This window comes from Clytia hemisphaerica, unplaced genomic scaffold (genome assembly GCF_902728285.1).
Source record: "Clytia hemisphaerica strain Z4C2 unplaced genomic scaffold, Clytia hemisphaerica genome assembly, whole genome shotgun sequence".
NCBI lineage: Eukaryota > Metazoa > Cnidaria > Hydrozoa > Leptothecata > Clytiidae > Clytia > Clytia hemisphaerica.
The window spans coordinates 485,823-505,618 of NW_027103674.1; the positions used below are offsets into that span (position 1 = coordinate 485,823).

Here is a 19,796-nt window from a genome sequence, read left to right on the forward strand (position 1 = left end):
ATTCGTGACATTTTCAGATCGCGAATCACTTCGATTTATATAATTCTTAAAAAACTTGGAAAACCGTCTGGTTAAAACTAACTGTAGTCAAACCAAACTTTCTATAAGATTTAAGGATTTTTCGATGTACTGTTCATAATGGTAAATGGTGTACAAATTCATAAATTTCATAAGATTTGACCGCGGTCGCCTCAGTGTGTTACACTGTGACCTAGTCACAGATATCTTATCGACCGCCGGAGGCGGTTTCTTTCATAGTGGTACGCTAATCTCGTTTTGCCTTGGCTCATTACTTCGTCTACCATTTACTTTCGGGTTTTTTAACTAGATTACCCAGGTGTTTCTCTTTTTTTTCGCTGAATCTCTTTTATTCGGAATTGAATAATCGAGACATGAAAAATGACTATATTGTAATCTGTTTTCAATGAATAATCTAAAATGTACTGGAGATGACATGTAGGCGTTAATAATGTGCGCGCGCTCTTCTTTCGCGAGCGTGATGTGTGATGGAAGGCGGTCGTTTCAGTGTGGTTTAGATCCACACTGTGACCTAGTATAAAACACTAGATAGAGCTACTCCGTCCCTATTTGAATCAAAATAATCCGCCATCTTTGATAAGTAGTCCATAGTTTGGTGCCGGCAATCCATCGAGCCTATCTTTCGCCTCGTCGCTTCGCGCCATTCAGGGTTTTTTGCTTGGTTGAACAAATTGCCGGTACCGAACTGTGACCTAGGGTGACATTACTTTCAGCAAAGATGGCACATTATTTTGCTTTACCGACCGTTGCTTGGGAAATACAGAGTAGCTCTCTGTTTTATATAAGATATCTATGTTTCTTATACTTTAGGTTACTGATTGAAGATCTGAAAGCTATTTTGAATGTGGCTTTCAGAAATGAAAAGGGTGAGGCGACAACGTTGATCAATGAATGTGTCTTAAAACGAGACGCAGTATTATACGTGGGAAAGGAATAATGAGGAAGTCGGTTGTTTGGAATATATTTTAGAGCATGGTGCTGACGTTGATTTTGTTGCCGGTGACGCTGAGGTAAGTTTGATTAATTGGGCTCTTCCAAAAAATGTTCGTATATGGGGATGGAGGATATAGTGTCCAGGGGTAGTGAAAAATCTACAAAATTTGCCTTGTCCGGGGAGTAAACTTTCTCTGTTTAAGGGTAATTTTGAGTGTCCAGGGGTCAACCAATGCTTGTCCGGGAGTTAGACCTGCTGTCCGGGGGTCAAAAGTCACCATGTTCGGGGGTAATTTTCCAAAAAATGTTATATCCTCCACTCCTCATATTCAAATTTTCTTTGAATAATAATTTCTTTCGGGAAAAGTCAATTGGGTTTACGGATTAGAATAGGTGGTTAATGTCTCCTGTTGCTCCCAAAATAAATTTATTGTCGTGCTGCCTATTGTCACATAAAAATATATATATGAGACTCTTTAGTGCGCACTCCACGTTTTTTGTTGTTTTTAATAAGAAAATTTTTCGAATTTAATAATTTTTTGCTTTTGAATACAAAAGCATAGAATAATTATTATCAGATAGAATGAATTCATGCTTTTTTCCTCAAAATAAAGCGTGTCTGTAAGGGGTCCCTTAGTTGCAATGGGAATTCAATTGCACGTGTGCAATGATAATGTCATTTCTTTGTTCTTATCGTATTTTAATTGCATATTTTCTCATGCTTGATTGGATTCTTTAGAATTCTCAAAAAATTATGCACATATATAATTTGATTATTTTCAACTGGAAATTTCGGGCACTTTGGTCCCCTCAATGCAAATAAGAATAAAGGTCAGCCAATAGAGCTTAGCTAGATAGCTTTAATAAGTGGGTTAACAGATGTAAGAGATGTACTGAAACAGAGTAGACTAAAAATGTTGAATAATGTACAAAATGTGAAACATTTGATAACTTGATTTAAAGTTATTTAAAACAAGCCTGACAGCTCCTCCAACCCCTCACGAGAAGCTCATAGTATACTTCTCTTTAGCATTGTAGCACTGTTTCTATGACATCAAACAATTAAGCTATAGTTCATTACTATAAAATAAAAGAGAAACATAGTGTAATTAAACTTTTTGTTAATTTCATTCCAGTCAGTTATGATACATTTTTTCTGTTGGATGTAGACAATATCCATATCTGACCAAAGTGTAATACTAGAAATGAATAAGGAAATTGCCAAAACGTCAGAACCAAAATAAAAATATCCATCAAATATACATAGAAACTGTACTTTTTGTTTTACTTGATAAAACTCCAATAACACTTTAAACTAACAAGCTACAAACTTTAAGTCACAAAGCGCAAACTCCAGAAAAACACAATTTGCATCAAAAACGTAGTTCATATTTATAACATTTCAACAGGAACTGTATTTTGGTAGACTTGGTTAAATTACAGAACCATTTGTCAGTTGTCTGCAAGGCCAATGAGGTACGTAAAAACTGACTGCTATTCAGTCAAAGCCAAAATTTGGCAAGGTCAGAAAAACATAATTTGCGTCCAGAACTGTTGAAAAAATTGTTAACACAGGTTAATTTATAGGACCTCCAGGTAGGTCCAAAAATGTGACTGATCATTGTCCTACTTTGCACTTGAAGCAAAATCACAAAATCTTGAAAAACACAATTTGCATCCAGTCTGCGTAAATAAATTTTGTAGTTTAGTACCGTCAAGTTACACAACATGCACACAACCATCTTGAAGACTTTGCTGGTCGCAAATGATAATCGAAAGCAAAACTTAAAATTCATAACTATGCGGGGAAGCTCATTTTCCCCCCATTTTGCTTTAAACTCGCTTTTGATTGGTCTATGAATTTGGGCGATCGCTTTACCTCCTTGGCGGAATAAACACACGACCATAATAAATAAATTCAACAGGGCAGCGGAGTAGCAATTAATTTCAACTGGGAGTCCTCTCTTCTGTGCCAAGCACTGGCAGTGTTTTTTAAACTTTTTAAACAATGTTAAATGAAGACCAGATGGATCTGTTTGTTATGGCTGTGCAAGTTGTGACGAGTGTGCATGTTGTGTAACTTGGCGGTATAATTCATTAAATTCTAGAAACCATTTTTCATAACTTTCTGCAGCCCGCTTTCTGCAAGTCTGATAAGAGATATGTATAAACTGTTATCGCCATTCATTCCATTCCATCATTCAGTCAAAACGTGCACCTAGGTTAGAAAAAGTTAGAAAAACACAATCTGCGTCCGGAACTGCGTGAAAAATAGTTTGATCAATTTCAACAAGAACTGTATATATTAATATTAATATAATTGATCAAATTCCAAAGACCATTTGTCATAATTTTGCAAGTCCAATAATAGGAGATGTGATGTCATCATTTGGTTCCCGTCATCTGACCGACCCTGATCTACAGTCAGCAGGTAGAGTTGGAGAGTCGGAAAGCTTTTCCGCTGCTTTGCTGGATTTCCACTGTCGACCAATGCACGCTCTGTGCTTACAAGTTTTCAAATCGAAGTAGAGAGCCGCATGCTAATGGAGAGTAAACCGAAAACCAGTTTATCCACGGTTTCTCAATTTTAAAATTCGGATCAGCCCACACGGATTCCCTTTCAACAAGATGTAGCTGCTTCTTAACAGAAAAATATTTTCGACCGAACGAATCCCACTTTTTAAAATAGAAATGACAGGAACCAAACAATTTTTTGCGATTCGCCTTATCAAACACGTCCAAGTCCAAAAGAGCACGATTACATCCAGTCTTTATCAAATTTAGACAGTAGCTGTACTTTTGTAAACTTTATCAAATTCCAATAACATTATAACACCATCAATCCCCCCTAGAGGTAAACAAGAAAAATATGTTTTTATTGCAAAAACTATTAAAAAGCAGCAATAAAAAGTATCAGAAAATTCAACATAAACAAAAACTTGAGCAAACGGCTTTAAACCTTCAAAAGATGTAGAAAAAGAACCCCCTTGATGAAAATCATGTGTTTGATTTGCCAAGTTAAAAAAATAAATGACAAAAATTGAAGCTTGCAACAGATTTACTTTGGAAATACCGGGTGACCCACGAAAAAGTTCGGACGGTTTTCGTTGGCTAGGGTCTGAAATAAATATAATATAAACTCAATCTTTTTTTTTAAGATAGAGGATGCTCTAACTTAAACTTTGAGCTATTACTTTTTAAATTTGGTTCAGTGGTTCTTCATTTATGAGCTTTTAAAGTCAAAATTCAATTATCGGAAAGTGCAAAAACACGTCAAAAATGATGTATCAAATTATAATTGTTTTCTTTATCTTTAACATTGTGTTTTTCGAGTGTGCTGATGTTTTACGACCTCGTTGATTAGTCTTGTAGTTAATTAAAGTTTGTAAAATAGTAAATTAACAACGAAGTAGATTTATATAAATTTATTGTAAATATTTTTATCAAAAATATTTTGCAAATAGGCAAAATTTGCCTTCTTTATGAAAATGTCGCGTCTTATGAAAGAACAGAGAGTGTGGGTTTGCCTGGAATATGCTAGAAAGTGTATGGTAGTGGTTCTTTTCTGAACGAATAACTTGTTAATAAATTTTGTGAAAGTAAAGAATCTAAAAAAAGTTTTAAAATTGAATAAAAATATCTAAAATGCTCTTTTCAAACGATTTAACGACCTTGCTTGATTGATTGATAATAAAACAATTTGATACCTCTTTTTTGACGTAATTTCGCTCTTTCCGAAAAGTGAATTTTGACTTTAAAAGCTCATAAGTAGGGAACTTGTGAGGCCCGGAAAACCCGAGTTACAAAAACTCGAGTTACAAAAACCCGAGTTACAAAAACCCGAGTTACGACGAATATGACGTCACAAGTCTCAAATTATGACGTCATAAGGGGACTTCTTAACTCGAAAAAGTTTTTTATTGTTGTTTTGTAGCTCGAAATATTTTTTTCAAATTTTGCTTTAGTGTTACGTAACTCGAAAATAAAATTCAAATTTCAATTTTCGAGTTACGTAACTCGAAAATAAATTTTAAATTTCATTTTTCGAGATACGTAACTCGAAATTGTAGTACATTATTTGGACTTTCGAGTTATCTCTAGGTGAAAACAAGTCGGCTAAAAATACTAGAATTCACCATTTTTTTGAGAAGAATCAATGAGGCACATAATCTTCGAGTTATATGATCGAGTTATATGGCTTCGAGTTATGAAATCTTCGAGTTAAGGCCCGTAACTCGAAATAAAAATGAAGCATTTTTATTTCGAGTTAATTTTTTAACTCGGTTTTTTTATTGACCATTTTCCTCTCGAGTTATATAACTCGGATTTTTTATTCCAAATAATTTCATCGAGTTATATTCCTCGTTTTAACTCGGGAGAAAAATAATGATTTTTTCCATCGAGTTAAAATGTTGTTTTTAACTCGAAATTAAAATGGCAAATATTTTCATCGAGTTATATAACGTATTTTAACTCGAAAGAAAAAAGGCAAATTTTTCCATCGAGTTAATAATTACAGGCTCTTTTGTCGTCGATTTCCACAGATTGTGGATGGGCTATAGCTTTCTTATAGTAGTAGAGTCAAATAAATATATAGAATAATCACACCAAGCGTGTCTATTTTTTATTTGTCAATCACCTCATGGACAAAAACTAGACTACACTGTAAGGTTATTCGACGAAAAATGCACTTAAAGGGTGTATTTTTCGGGAAAACCACTGCGATTTTTAGCCCGCACATACCGTCAGTCCAAAATCCGACTACACTCCCTGGGCTCTTAGAGAGACTGCCTTTCGAAGAATCTGCCCATTTTTGGACTTTTTCTCACCCTAAGAGAATAGAGACTATTTCCTCCCTCAAAATTTCGAGGCACATAATCTTCGAGTTATATGATCGAGTTATATGGCTTCGAGTTATGAAATCTTCGAGTTAAGGCCCGTAACTCGAAATAAAAATGAAGCATTTTCATTTCGAGTTATTTTTTTAGCTCGGTTTTTTTATTGACCATTTTCCTGTCGAGTTAAATCAAGGAAAATAACTCGAAATCATTTATACAGCATTTTGATTTCAAGTTAAATAACTCGAAATGAAAATTTCGTCAAAATGATTTCGAGTTATATAACTCGAAATTAAAATGCCATCAAAATGATCTCGAGTTATATAACTCGAACTCAAAATGTTACAATATTGGTTTCGAGTTACGTAAATAGGGTTAGTTGCGTCTGTCAGTTAGGTACATGTCGGATGGAAAAATTGACTTTTCGAATAACAATTTCAGCCGTTTAAAACCATGGAAGGAAATGGATTATTGCTGAGTAATCAAGCAATGTTGCGGATTTTTGGCCATTTTTCAGCCATTTTAGGGGTTCTAAAAGACGAAATTTTACAATTGACCCCAGTTTCGTCATCGACTTTTCGTCATAAAATAGTCAGAATTGCCTTTCGAGAACTTTTTGAAAATCTTATTTACAGAAATTAGTATTAAAAAGTGACGTCATCAAAAAATGCCCAAAAACTATGCTTTCTGCATTCTAGTGGTTCTATAACCGTTAAAGCCTAAGTACCCCCACTTAAGCAAAATGGGTGCCGGCTCCTCAAAGGAGTACAAAAACCATTAACAAACAATTGAGTCTCTGTAAGGGTTCCAAAATTACCGAAATAAAAAAAACCGACTCCCTCAAAGGGTAATAAATTCTTGAATCTTATGAAAATTTATGAAAATTCTGGCTGAATTTTCGAGGGAGGAATTAGTCTCTCTTCTCTTAGGGTGAGAAAAAGTCCAAAAATGGGCAGAATCTTCGAAAGGCAGTCTCACTAAAAGCCCAGGGGGTGTAGTCGGATTTTGGACTGACGGTATGTGCGGGCTAAAAAATCGCAGTGGTTTTCCCGAAAAATACACCCTTACAGTGCATTTTTCGCCAAGTCGAATAACCTTACAGTGTAGTCTAGTTTTTGTCCCTGAGGTGATTGACAAATAAAAAATAGACACGCTTGGTGTGATTATTCTATATATTTATTTGACTCTACTACTATAAGAAAGCTATAGCCCATCCACAATCTGTGGAAATCGACGACAAAAGAGTCTGTCATCATTAACTCGATGGAAAAATTTGCCATTTTTCTTTCGAGTTAAAATACATCATATAACTCGATGAAAAAAATTGCCATTTTAATTTCGAGTTAAAAACAACATATTAACTCGATGGAAAAAAACATTATTTTTCTCTCGAGTTAAAACGAGGAATATAGCTCGATGAAATTATTTGGAATAAAAAATCCGAGTTATATAACTCGAGTGGAAAATTGTCAATAAAAAAACCGAGCTAAAAAAATAACTCGAAATAAAAATACTTCATTTTTATTTCGAGTTATGGGCCTTAACTCGAAGATTTCATAACTCGAAGCCATATAACTCGATCATATAACTCGAAGATTATGTGCCTCCAAAATTTCAGCCAGAATTTTCATAAATTTTGGTCTAAGATTCAAGAATTTATGACCCTTTGAGGATGTCGGTTTTTTTATTTTGGTAAATTTGGAACCCTTACAGAGACTCAATTGTTTGTTAATGGTTTTTGTACTCCTTTGAGGAACTTTCGAGGGCGTCTGAAAAGAACCCTTATTATGGCTCGCACATACCCGGCATCCATTTTGCCTAAGTGGGGGTACTTAGGCTTGAATGGTTCTAGAACCACCAGAATGCAGAAAGCATAGTCGATTGATAAGGTTTTGCTTTGGGCATTTTTTGATGACGCCACTTTTTAATACAAATTCCTGTAATAGTAGGCAGTTAGTCACACTAGGAAATCTAGCTTTCAGAAAAAACAACATCAGTCATCTACAGGATGTATTTGCACAACAAGGATGAGAGTTACCTGAATCAAGTTCGCAAGACAATTAATTAAAACTTGAAAGTTTGAAACAAAATAAAACGTGCAGCAGCCAAAATCAACCAACCAAAATTTGTCATTCAATTCCCGAGACAGCGCTTCGATTTTTAAGGCCTTGTTTATACGCTAAAGTAAAAATGATTCCGCACATGTAAATGGGTCATTGTTTGAGGTCCGGCAAGATTTCCGGGAAACAGCCTATCCGGTGGTGCGCGGATCTAGGTGGGTTCCGCCTCCCCCGTAGATCTTTTTCTTGGGAAGTTGATCTTCAAATTAGTTTTGAAGGTTGGCTTGGCTCAAATTTTTTCATCTATGGCTCAAATTTTAGGCAATTTCTCATACCTTAAGGGAAGAAATTTTCGCGAGAAGAAATTTTCGCGGAATTTAATTTCGCGAATTTGGGCATAATTCGCAAAATTAAATTCCGCGAAACACACCAAAATGGCTAAACCGCGAAATTAAATTCTGCAAAACACAAATATTCTCACAATTAAAAAAATCACCCCTAAAATTGGTCTTTTTAGGGCAAAATAGGGCTTTTCGTAGACAAATAATTCCCTCAACCGCGAAATTAAATCCCGTGAAACTTTTGAAATCGGCTCATTCGCGAAATTAAATTCCGCGAAAATTTCTTCTCGCGAAAATTTCTTCCCTTAAGGTAGTTTTTGAAAATGTTAATTTCATTAAAAAGCGCCGGGTTATTTTTTCATGAATCCCTTTAGAAGTTTTGCGGCGCATTTTTTTTGCTTGAGAGTCAAGTAAACGATATAGCGCTCTCGCAGCATTAATCTTTGATACGCATTTTGGCGGGAAGCTAGTGTGACTAACTGGTAGGGGGGATTTTGTTCGAATTTTTGAAATCGCTCTATTGTTTTGTTAGAATCACTTGTTATACATTTTTGGAAACTTCAACCTTAGAGAAATCGAAATTACGATGTTTTCAATTTTTTTCGGACACTTTGGTGTGATTTTCGGACAAATATTACGGTCTCAGGCAAATTAATGAAAATTTCAGCTTGAGAAAACAGAGACCTGTTGTAAATTTTTGGAAAGCTCTCAAAAAATTAGGATTAGAGATATATTGCAAGTATAGGTGATTTCAGTACCTAACTAGAGATATTGAGCTTCAAAAAGCGCAAAAACTGGACAAAACAGCTGTTTCTGGCTGAAAAAAACTGTTTTCAAGGGTATGTATAACAAGTGTTTTGACCAAAACAATCGAGTGATTTTTCAAAATGCCTTCTACTATAAATAAGATTTTCAAAAAGTTCTCGAAAGGCAATTCTGACTATTTTATGACAAAAAGTAGATGACGAAACTGGGGTCAATTGTAAAAATTCGTCGTTTATAACCCCTAAAATGGCTGAAAAAATGGCCAAAAATCCGCAACATTGCTTGATTACTCAGCAAAAATTCATTTGCTTACATGGTTTTAAACGGCTGAAATTGTTATTTGAAAAGTCAATTTTGCCATCCGACATGTACCTAACTGACAGACACAACTAACCCTATTTACGTAACTCAAAACCAATATTGTAACATTTTGAGTTCGAGTTATATAACTCGAGATCATTTTGATGGCATTTTAATTTCGAGTTATATAACTCGAAATCATTTTGACGAAATTTTCATTTCGAGTTATTTAACTTGAAATCAAAATGCTGTATAAATGATTTCGAGTTATTTTCCTTGATTTAACTCGAGACGAAAATGGTCAATAAAAAAACCGAGTTAAAAAATTAACTCGAAATAAAAATGCTTCATTTTTATTTCGAGTTACGGGCCTTAGATAGATCAGATTAGAATAGAAAATTATTTTAAAACAGAAATGATAGAACAACGTCAAAAGATCTAATATACAAAACAATAATCATAATAGACCAGAAGAGCAGGCGTCATAAACATGATTTTAATTCGATGTTTTAATTTTTTCATTATATTATTTCTGTACATTGCGCAATCGAGAATCTCTTCAACGAAATATGTGTTGTGTTTTTTTATAAGAACATTTAAAAATTCGAAGCCTTCAGATCTTTAGCTTTTTTAGTTGAGCCTTAAAATTTTCTTAAAATGTTCCTATTTCACTATTAGCATTAGGTAAGTATTTTCTGCTATTTTCTAAGAAATTAGGTGTTTTTGAGTCCATAAGGCCTTAGAATGTTCTTAACTTATTGTTACTAACTTAGCCATCGAAACTTTCTGTTCTCATGGTTTGTTCTTAAAAAAATGTGTGAAAAACGTAAAGAAACTACAAGTTCTAGCGAAGTTTCTAGCGAAAGGACAATGAATGTGAATTTAATAAATATAGATTGTGGAATTTTACGTAGTAAAATGAACGTGGTTAAACCTAGGTTCCAGGCCCCAAAAACTTTGCAACAATGTTTAAAAGAATGGAAGCCTGGGAACTATTTGGAGTTGAACAGCATGGAGAATTGGCAAAAAGACAACAACATATGTGAGATAGCGAGCAAGGGTGCAAGATGTCAGCGATTGAAGAAGTTTTTGAAAAACAGTTGAGAAAAATTTACCTTTTGCTACCAAATCGCAATCTAGCAACTGTAATAAAATATACCAATGTTTATAAATTTCTATATATTCCTAAAGTTTACAGTTTAGTATGTTGATAATGTATCCATTTGTTTTTCGTTTTTAAAGATACCCATTCACCTAAACACTAAAACATTTTCTACTTTTAATTGTTATACTGTATCTCACTCATCCCATGGCACACTTTCCTAGGGGGGGGGGTTTCAGGGGGTACCCGATTCCGCAATTCCACCAATTTTTTCTCCAATTTCCGTCAAACCGTCTTAAATTGAACCAAAATTCCGTCACCGAAAATTCCTTTGAAATTCAAAATTGTCGAAAATTCCGCAAATTTTGAATATCTTTTACCAATTCCGAAATTCCGCAAATTTTTTTGCTAAATTCCGTTTTTCCGCACAAAAATTGTCTAATTTTCCGTCTCCGTCAGAGAACCCAATTTCCGTAATTTCGTCTAAATTTTCGCCAAATTCCGCCACTACGTCCGAAAAAAGGGCCGATTCCGCTCCTCCGTCAACCATGAAACCCCCCCTTTCCTCTACAAGAAAAGACGATAAAAAGAAAAATCACTTAGTTGTTGGAAAAGTATCTTGCTTGTAATTTGTATTTGTAAGACAGCCTGTGGTACTGATCTACAAAATGTATTTTGAATCGAATCTTTTAGATTTTGGTCTACTTCAGCCAACAAAACCTTCAGAAATTCCCATCAAAATAGAGGTATATAAGTTTCAAGAAAATTACAGAAAATTAAATTCTTTGCTGTTCCCATTCATTTTTATTCCTCTTTCTCTTCCCTCTTTTAGTTTTATAGATCAAAAACCCCATTCCGCAAACTAAAAGAAAAATAGCACTTTTTAGAATTTTTGGCCAACTTGGTTGCGCTTTAACATAACTCGAAAATAATGTTGTAACTTATGTGTTCGAGTTACGTATCGCGAAAAATGAAATTTAAAATTTGTTTTAGAGTTACGTAACTCGAAAATTGAAATTTGAATTTTATTTTCAAGCTACGTAACTCTAAAGCAAAATTTGAAAAAAATATTTCGAGTTACAAAACAACAGTAAAAAACTTTTTCGAGTTAAGAAGTCCCCTTATGACGTCATAATTTGAGACTTGTGACGTCATATTCGTCGTAACTCGGGTTTTTGTAACTCGGGTTTTTGTAACTCGAGTTTTTGTAACTCGGGTTTTCCAGGCCTCGGGAACTTGTGGGTCAATTTTAAAAAGTAATAGCTCAAACTTTAAGTTAGAATATCTACTTTCTACATATTAAAATTTCAAGCACTTTGAGACATTAGTTCAGCCTCGAGACGCCGAAAACTGTCCGAACTTTTTCGTGGGTCACCCGGTACTTTGGTACAACACTGACTTATCACATCTGACTTATCGCTTGAGCCGCCATCTTGAAACACCACATTATGATCTGTAAAAACAACGCACGCTAAAAGTACCCAAAAAGTTAACCCGATCGGAAGAAAGTTTTGAAATCAAAGTTAAATCGGAAAATCGGATTATTTTTTTTTGCCGTCTTATGATGATGATGGTGGAAAATTTTACCTATTTAAATGCTCAGCTTAGGCTGACCAATTACATGGGTAAAGGCCACATTTTTGGTACACCTGTCCCTTCCGTTACGCTTTTGACTTTTACTGCTCATATCTTGAAAACTAGCATTAAACTTTCAAAACTTCCAATTGATTATTGATCTGGGGTAGAAAGTGCCCTTACAATCAGAGTTTGGCCAGCAATAGGACAGTCTTTCCTCTTACAGACCCTGCAGAAGTCTAAATTTCACATTTTTCTACGAAAAATGCAAAAAAATAAGATTCAAAATTGTTTTTTCTTCAACTGGGATAAAATATTCACTTTCAATTTTTTTTCAGTCCACCTAATATTTGTAGGAGCAAGTTTTCACAATATTTTGAGTAAATACTTTTTTCACTGTTGCTCAGGTTTTGCATTTTTCTAAAAAGCATGTTTTGCGACTCTGATCTTGTCCCTTCCGTTACGCAAATTCATTTTCAAGAAAATCTTTGTCAAATAGCTATAGTTTATGTTAAATTCTCACAAGTTACCATTGGGATTACTCCAAATTCAATTTGCAAACCATTATCCTCTATTTTTTGACATGTTTTTTCATTGACAGTCCTTCCCATTGGAAATGTGCCTTGGTTTTGTCCCTTCCGTTACGCAAACATTAAATTGAACAGCATCTCAAGTCTTCGACTTAAAAACTTTTCCTTTTGGTTTACTACTATCCTCATTAGACTTCTTACTTGCAGGTACATTTAAACTTTATATTAACAATGTGGTGGGAGTTATCTCCTTGGAAAATTTGATGTCCCTTCCGTTGTGGATGTCCCTTCCGTTACGCCTTTTTTAAAAGGGAGTGTTACAGGGACTTGGATGTTCATTATAGTGTTTCTTTCTTCAAAGCCAAGATATCTGAAGTTATTACATTGTTGAAAGACCTATTGTAGACTGTTCTCACATTTGCTACACTACAATGACTTCTTTTTATCTCTTAACCCTTAGGATCTATAAGACGCGTTTTCGCGTCCTGAAACAGCCAAAATACCAAGTCCTAAAGCTAGGGTCCCATCTCCCTAGGACTTTATTTAAAGGGAAAGAAACCAAATGTTTTTGAAAGAGTATAAAATTACCTTTCCAATGGTACCAAAACGAGTGTCTGAATTCAACATTTTCAAAACTACTGCGCGCTCAAAGGGTTATCCAAAAATTTTTGATTTTTGATTTTGACTCCAAACTGCTCAAAATGCTTGAAAATGACAATTAGGAGTTATTCGAAGTTGTTATGACCATAACAAATTTTACCAGGGGTCTCATTAACCCTTAGGCTCCATAGGACGCGTTTTCGTGTCTTCTTTTTTGAATGCTCAATATAAAATTTTAAAGAAAAACTGAAATGCAAGTCACATTTTCGGTTTCAGGGGTCACCTACAGTGGGTCACCTAAATTTTAGGGATCATCTAAAACTTGGGATGAGGCTTGGATGGCCCAAAACAGAGCTATATTCAAATTTTGAACAATTTTCAGAAAATTTGTCCCTTCCGTTACGCTTATTCTATACCTAATATTTACAATTTTTAGGAGTATTTGTAATTTTATATAGTTAGTTCTGGTTAGTTCTATCATTTTAGGTTAAAAGATCATGTTTGACTATTTAAAATTCAAACTATCTTTTGAAACAAGTTTTTTCCTAGTAAAGATGTTAATTAAAAATTTGAAAGTTGTCCCTTCCGTTACGCAAATTAGGCTACCCCTCCAACCCGAAAATGTAAATTCATGAAAAACGATTAGGAATTGGTTAAAACACTTTGTAGAAACATTTTAAGAGTAAGTTTAGTCTTATAAGTGTCTCTTTTTTGTAGAAATAACAAGTTTTTAGTTATTGGTTGAAAATGAGAAAAAAACCAACCACAACAACTTCTAGGGTCCTACAGTTCTGCAAAAAGGTAATATAGAGGAGCACATACTTGATTATCATCATAGAGGTATATACACATCCAAATAAATAGGTTTTAAGCAATTTTGAGGATGAAATTTTTTTAGCGTAACGGAAGGGACAGGTGTACCAAAAATGTGGCCTTTACCCACATATTTGAAATCAGCTCATTTTATAGATTCACCAGTGTTAGAAAAGAAATTTGGGTGTCAAGTTTTCACCTAAATTAGTTATTCTTTCCGTATAGACTAAAATTGGTTTTTTAATTTTAGGAGTTAAAATCAATGGAATCACTAAATTTCAGCTCCTAAAATTCCAGATTGTAAGCTAAAATAGATTTGTAAATATCAATCGTTTTCCAAAACTAAAAATCTCGTAACTGAGAAAAAATACCTGAAAATATCAGTTAGAAAGTGCGGCACCCTGCGATGTAGCGCGGTATTTCAAATGAAAAAGAGCTATTTATAATCTTACAGACGGAATTTCTTATAACTTTACTAATGAAAACAATGTTTTTCATTTATTTAAATTGTCATTCACCAATGTTTTACAGACCCTCTTGATAATTAAAAGTTTTTAATCGTGAACAATAAATGCAGCAGCAGAATCATTGGCTAAAAAGAAATCCAAATTTCACGAATTTGTAATTAACCCTTAGAAGCCAGAATACGTATATATACGTTTTGAAAAGGTCATTTTACCGATACACAGTCTTTTGGTCATAACTCCTGACCACTTGAGATTCAGAGAAAAAAAATCTGCTATTTTTTGTAGCTTAGAGAAAGAGCTTTCCAACGATACCAAAGTTGATACCTGAATCATTTGTCCTGGTCGAGAAATTGCCTTTGAAAAAATAAATTTACAGAAAAAAATGATGAAATTTTTGGCCTTTTTCAAAAAAGACAGCGGCTTCTAAAGGTTAATAAAATTTTTTTAAATCTTTAAAACTGGTCCAAACAGTCCAAAATGACTACTGGTACTAAGAGAAAGTAGATAAAGGCATTTTGAATGAAAAAGAAAAAAAAATTGAGTCTCTGTTAACCCTTAGAAGCCAGAATACGTATATATACGTTTTGAAAAGGTCATTTTACCGATACACAGTCTTTTGGTCATAACTCCTGACCACTTGAGATTCAGAGAAAAAAAATCTGCTATTTTTTGTAGCTTAGAGAAAGAGCTTTCCAACGATACCAAAGTTGATACCTGAATCATTTGTCCTGGTCGAGAAATTGCCTTTGAAAAAATAAATTTACAGAAAAAAATGATGAAATTTTTGGCCTTTTTCAAAAAAGACAGCGGCTTCTAAAGGTTAAAAAAGTTTAATTTCATATCAAATTTTAATGTCAGGGACAGAGATAGAACAAGGCTTTTTCAAATGCTACGCTATAACATATCCCTGATACCATAGGTCTCTACAACAATCTAAACGTTGTAAGCTGGATGCCATTTCCCCGGGGGGGGGTACTAGGGTTGCGAGCTGACGGAGGGGTGCCGCCCCATTTTCGACCCTTGGACCCTTACTGGGACTATAAAAAAGAAAACAAAGGAAAATTTTGTGAATTTCATGACCCTTATTGGGACAAATTTGACCAATTTTGACCAAATTTCTATATTTCCATTTAAAAACAAGTTAATATTTTCCTATTTCTCCGACCCTTAGTGGGACTGAAATTTGATTTTCTGATTTTTCCGGGACTTTGGAAATCCAAAAAAGGTACCCTTAAGGGCGGCACATACCGTACCCTCCATTTGCCTAAGAACTCCCCCCCCCTGATGTCATTTATACCAATGTATTCCTTTTTTTTAACTTTCAGCATGATTGTATGGCATTGATGTTGGCGATCAAGCTGAATTGTAAATACACCGTGGAGCTTTTATTGAAACATGAACCAAACCTCGATTATCAAGATGAGAAAGGATTTTCTTACATTCACGCATGCGTACAAACTTCTGACGTAAGTGACCAAATGGCTTGGGAGTTTCTTTGTTGCTTTTTATTTTTTTATGTACAGTATTTACGGAGCTTAAATATAACAGTAGTTATAAAAAGTAGAAAAAAAGATCTAATCCAACAAGATTTTCGAACAAATACATTCGAAATTATAGCACGAAGGCGGCCGGAAATAGTCAACCTCGTCTCTGTGTATCCCAGGCTTTAAAAAGATGGATCTAAATGAAAAATGACTCAGAAAAGAAATTATCATTATTCTCAACTTCAGTTGAGCTAGAATCTGAGAATGTGTGTATCAAAACGAGGCCTAAAACTTAGGGGCAGGCTGGTGACTTCAAAAATGGTTAAAATTTTGCACACTTGCGTTCCTTGGGTGAATATCTGGGGAGGTTTTATTCATTTTTAAATTTTCATTTGAAGGGCGTGGTCACAAGGTTCAGCCCAAAACGAAGCTAAAACATTTCTTATATATCAAAGATTTTCTGTCACAATATTCTTTTAACTTTAAGAACATTAGATTAAATTTTAGCCAAAACCGAATAACAGGTTAAAAAACAAACCTATCCTCAGACTAGATAATAATCAATAAGTGAATAAGGGAATCATCGTAAGAGAACGTTTTAAGAACATTTTAAGCCTGAAAATCACGACCAACCGAGACTCAAAAATTAACCGATTTTCAAGAAAAAGCATCTAATTATCTTTTCACCTTAAAAAATTTTTTTTTCTCCATAGTACGCCTCCCATGAAGATGATGCTGAAAATTCTGGTCAAAGCCGGTGCACCAATGAACTTGACCAACAACGAAGGTCAAACACCATTCGATATGGCAAAACAACAGCCGTCAGGTATCATGGCTAATAAACTGGCAAAGTATAAAGCAGTGGTAAGTCCAATATAAACAGTTAAAACTCGAAACAAATACTCGAGAAACTCAAAAATTAAAGTTATCAAGAAGAATAACACATTGATGTAAAATGGGCTCTGAATACGGGGGTGGAGGATATAACATTTTTTGGAAATTTACCCCCCGGACATTCAAAATCACTCCTATTCAGAGCATGTTTGCCCCTAAAACAAGGCAAATTTTGAAGATTTTCCACTACCGTCTGGACAAAATATCCAATATATCCTCCCCCCCCCCGATGTACCGCCCACCGCCCATGTACAAAAATTTTCTAGAAGAACCCAATAGTTGATATTGCGATTTACTTTCTAAACCATCATGAAGACTCGGAGACATCATTATACACCTTTTCGACCGTAGTCGCGCGGTCAGGTGCGTGCCACTTAATTATTTAATTATCCCCTAAACTAGACCCAATCTTTTTTTGACACATTTTTCTATTGTCTATAGGTGCGAAAAAAGGACTGGGACGGTTTTAGTGGGATAAAGCGGACAAAAAAATGCCCGTGCGGTAATTGGCGGCTACGGTCGAAAAGGTGTATTGAGAGGTGGAAACTAACATTTAAATTACTTTCTGGCGAGGAGCTAAGATTTTTTTTTCTCGTATTTTGATAAAGTCTTTTGAAACCAATCAGAAAGCTTTATTTATTACCCCCGTTTTAGTTTCCACATTCTCAATAATGGTTTCAATTAACGGCGGCACGGTTTACGTGAATACGTGCATGATTGGGTATTTTTCGCTGCATGAATGCGTAAAAATGGAAAGGAAAATTCGGTGAATATGTTAAGTGAAATATATTGCGTGAATTTTTGAGTTTTGTGAAATTTGAGAGTAATCCACGATTGTGACGAAAATTTCTCTGACTTTGAGTTTTTGGTCCACTAGTGGTGGGAAGGTCACCTGAAAAATATTTTTGAAATCTTTGAACTACGAACGAAATTCTCAGCCCCTTCTGAGAATTCGAATTACATGGGTTTTAAAGAGACATACAAGTAGTAAAAATGTAAACATTGCGTGGACCACGTGTCATTAAAGAGAACAATTACAATCGTGTGTCCAAAAAAAACTTTGTAAAACAATAGAAACAATCAAAATCAGCCATTTTTGTTTTTATTTTGACATGTGACATTTCGTTAGTACTTTTATGTCCCTTTAAACTGTATATGCATTTATTAATTTATTAAGTGAAGGAATTGTTTTTGAATCATAGTGTACACAAGACCTTATAGAAACAGACAAGAATTACGATCGAGGTTTCAAATTCACCAAGGAAGATCCATTGAAGGATATGACCTTTGATTACAAATCAGATCACAAAGCAGAAATTGAAGACAAAATTGAAAAAATCGTAGAGGATTATCAAGAGTGGAGTGAAGTGGATCATGAAGCTAAAAGCAACATTGAAGGCACTGATATGTAGGATTCTTTCAAATTTTTTTCATTTGGCACCTTGGGTGGATTAAATTTGAACTGGTGAATTATTCCATGCAAATTATTTTGAAATGAACAACTTTTATAAAACTGCGCTTTCTCGGTCGAAGATTCGTTAATGAAAGTGTTTGTGGAAAAAACTTCCAGTACTTGACAAAAAACTCCTCAACTTTTCTTCTATTGCCCAATTTCCTACTGATGAATTTAAATTTGGATAAGAATAAGAAAGTAAATTTTTTCTTTCTTTTCTTTCTTTCATGCAGTGAAGTATACATCGACCCAGTCAACAACAAACCTTACGATACAACTTTGATCAAAGTGAATATTGATTTTGGTCGATATGGACTCAATTCATTCTACAAAATGCAGGTACTTCCAAACTGAAAATATATATCAAAGTATATAATGTAGACCAAATAATCCTAGATAAATGTTAGTTTTTTCTAAAGATAGTGTTTATTGTTTTTTTAATATTGGTCTTTTCCAGACATAGTGCGTGCCCTCCCTGTTGAGGATATCGGTTATCCAGGGGGTTTAATGCTTTCTGGATATCAAGGAGGTACACCTCATAAGAGAAAGAGAATATTATGAATATCCAGGTCGCGCCTGGCTATCCAGCGAGTACAGGACAAAATGCCTGGATTTTCAGAGGGTGCAGGACAAAATGTCTGAATATTCAGGTTGTACAGGACAAAATGCCTGAATATCCAGTGGGTACAGAACAAAATGCCTGAATATCCAGGTTGCATAGAACAAAATGGTTGAATATCACTAGGTTCTACAGGACAAAATGCCTGAATATCCAGGTTGTACAGGACAAAATCTCGGACAAAATGGCTGAATATCCAGTTGTACAGGACAAAATGGCTGAATATCCAGGAAATACAGAACAAAATGCCTGAATATCCAGGTTGTACAGGACAGAAAGCCTGAATATCCAGCAGGTGCAGGACAAAATGCCTGAATATCCAGGTTGCATAGAACAAAATGCTTGAATATCTCTAGGTTCTACAGGACAAAATGGCTGAATATCCAGGTTGTACAGGACAAAATCTCGGACAAAATGGCTGAATATCCAGTTGTACAGGACAAAATGGCTGAATATCCAGGAAATACAGAACAAAATGCCTGGATATCCAGGTTGTACAGGACAGAAAGCCTGAATATCCAGCAGGTGCAGGACAAAATGCCTGAATATCCAGGTTGCACAGGACAAAATGCCTGAACATCCAGCGGGTGCAGGACAAAATGCTTGAATATCTCTAGGTTCTACAGGACAAAATGCCTGAATACCCAGGTTGTACAAGACAAAATGGCTGAATATCCAGGTTGTACAGGACAAAATGGCTGAATATCCGGGTTGTACAGGACAAAATGACTGAACATCCAGGAAGTACAGAACAAAATGCCTGGATATCCAGGTTGTACAGGACAAAAAGCCTGGATATCCAGCAGGTGCAGGACAAAATGCGTGAATATTCAGGTTGTACAAGACAAAATGGCTGAATATCCAGGAGGTACAGAACAAAATGCCTGGATATCCATGTTGTACAGGACAAAATGCCTGAATATCAAGCGGAAAACATAAAAGACAAACCTCCAAAATGTGATCGGCTATTGCTCATTCCGACA

The 19,796-nt window shown here is 34.9% G+C and overlaps 1 protein-coding gene across 2 annotated transcripts in view; it reads left to right on the top strand.

Moving 5' to 3' along the window:
- Positions 1-750: 750 nt before the first annotated feature.
- Positions 751-19,796, top strand: part of LOC136803413 (poly [ADP-ribose] polymerase tankyrase-like) — a 42,866-nt gene continuing 23,820 nt past the window's right edge. The window contains exons 1-5 of one of the 2 annotated variants that reach the window (XM_067060131.1): positions 751-1,049; positions 15,689-15,829; positions 16,561-16,711; positions 17,944-18,149; positions 18,428-18,533. In XM_067060131.1, the coding sequence (XP_066916232.1) occupies positions 15,759-15,829; positions 16,561-16,711; positions 17,944-18,149; positions 18,428-18,533 (534 nt within the window). In that variant the 5' untranslated portion in view covers positions 751-1,049; positions 15,689-15,758. The remainder of the gene's footprint in view (positions 1,050-15,688; positions 15,830-16,560; positions 16,712-17,943; positions 18,150-18,427; positions 18,534-19,796) is intronic. The other variant, XR_010846147.1, reaches the window with a different exon arrangement.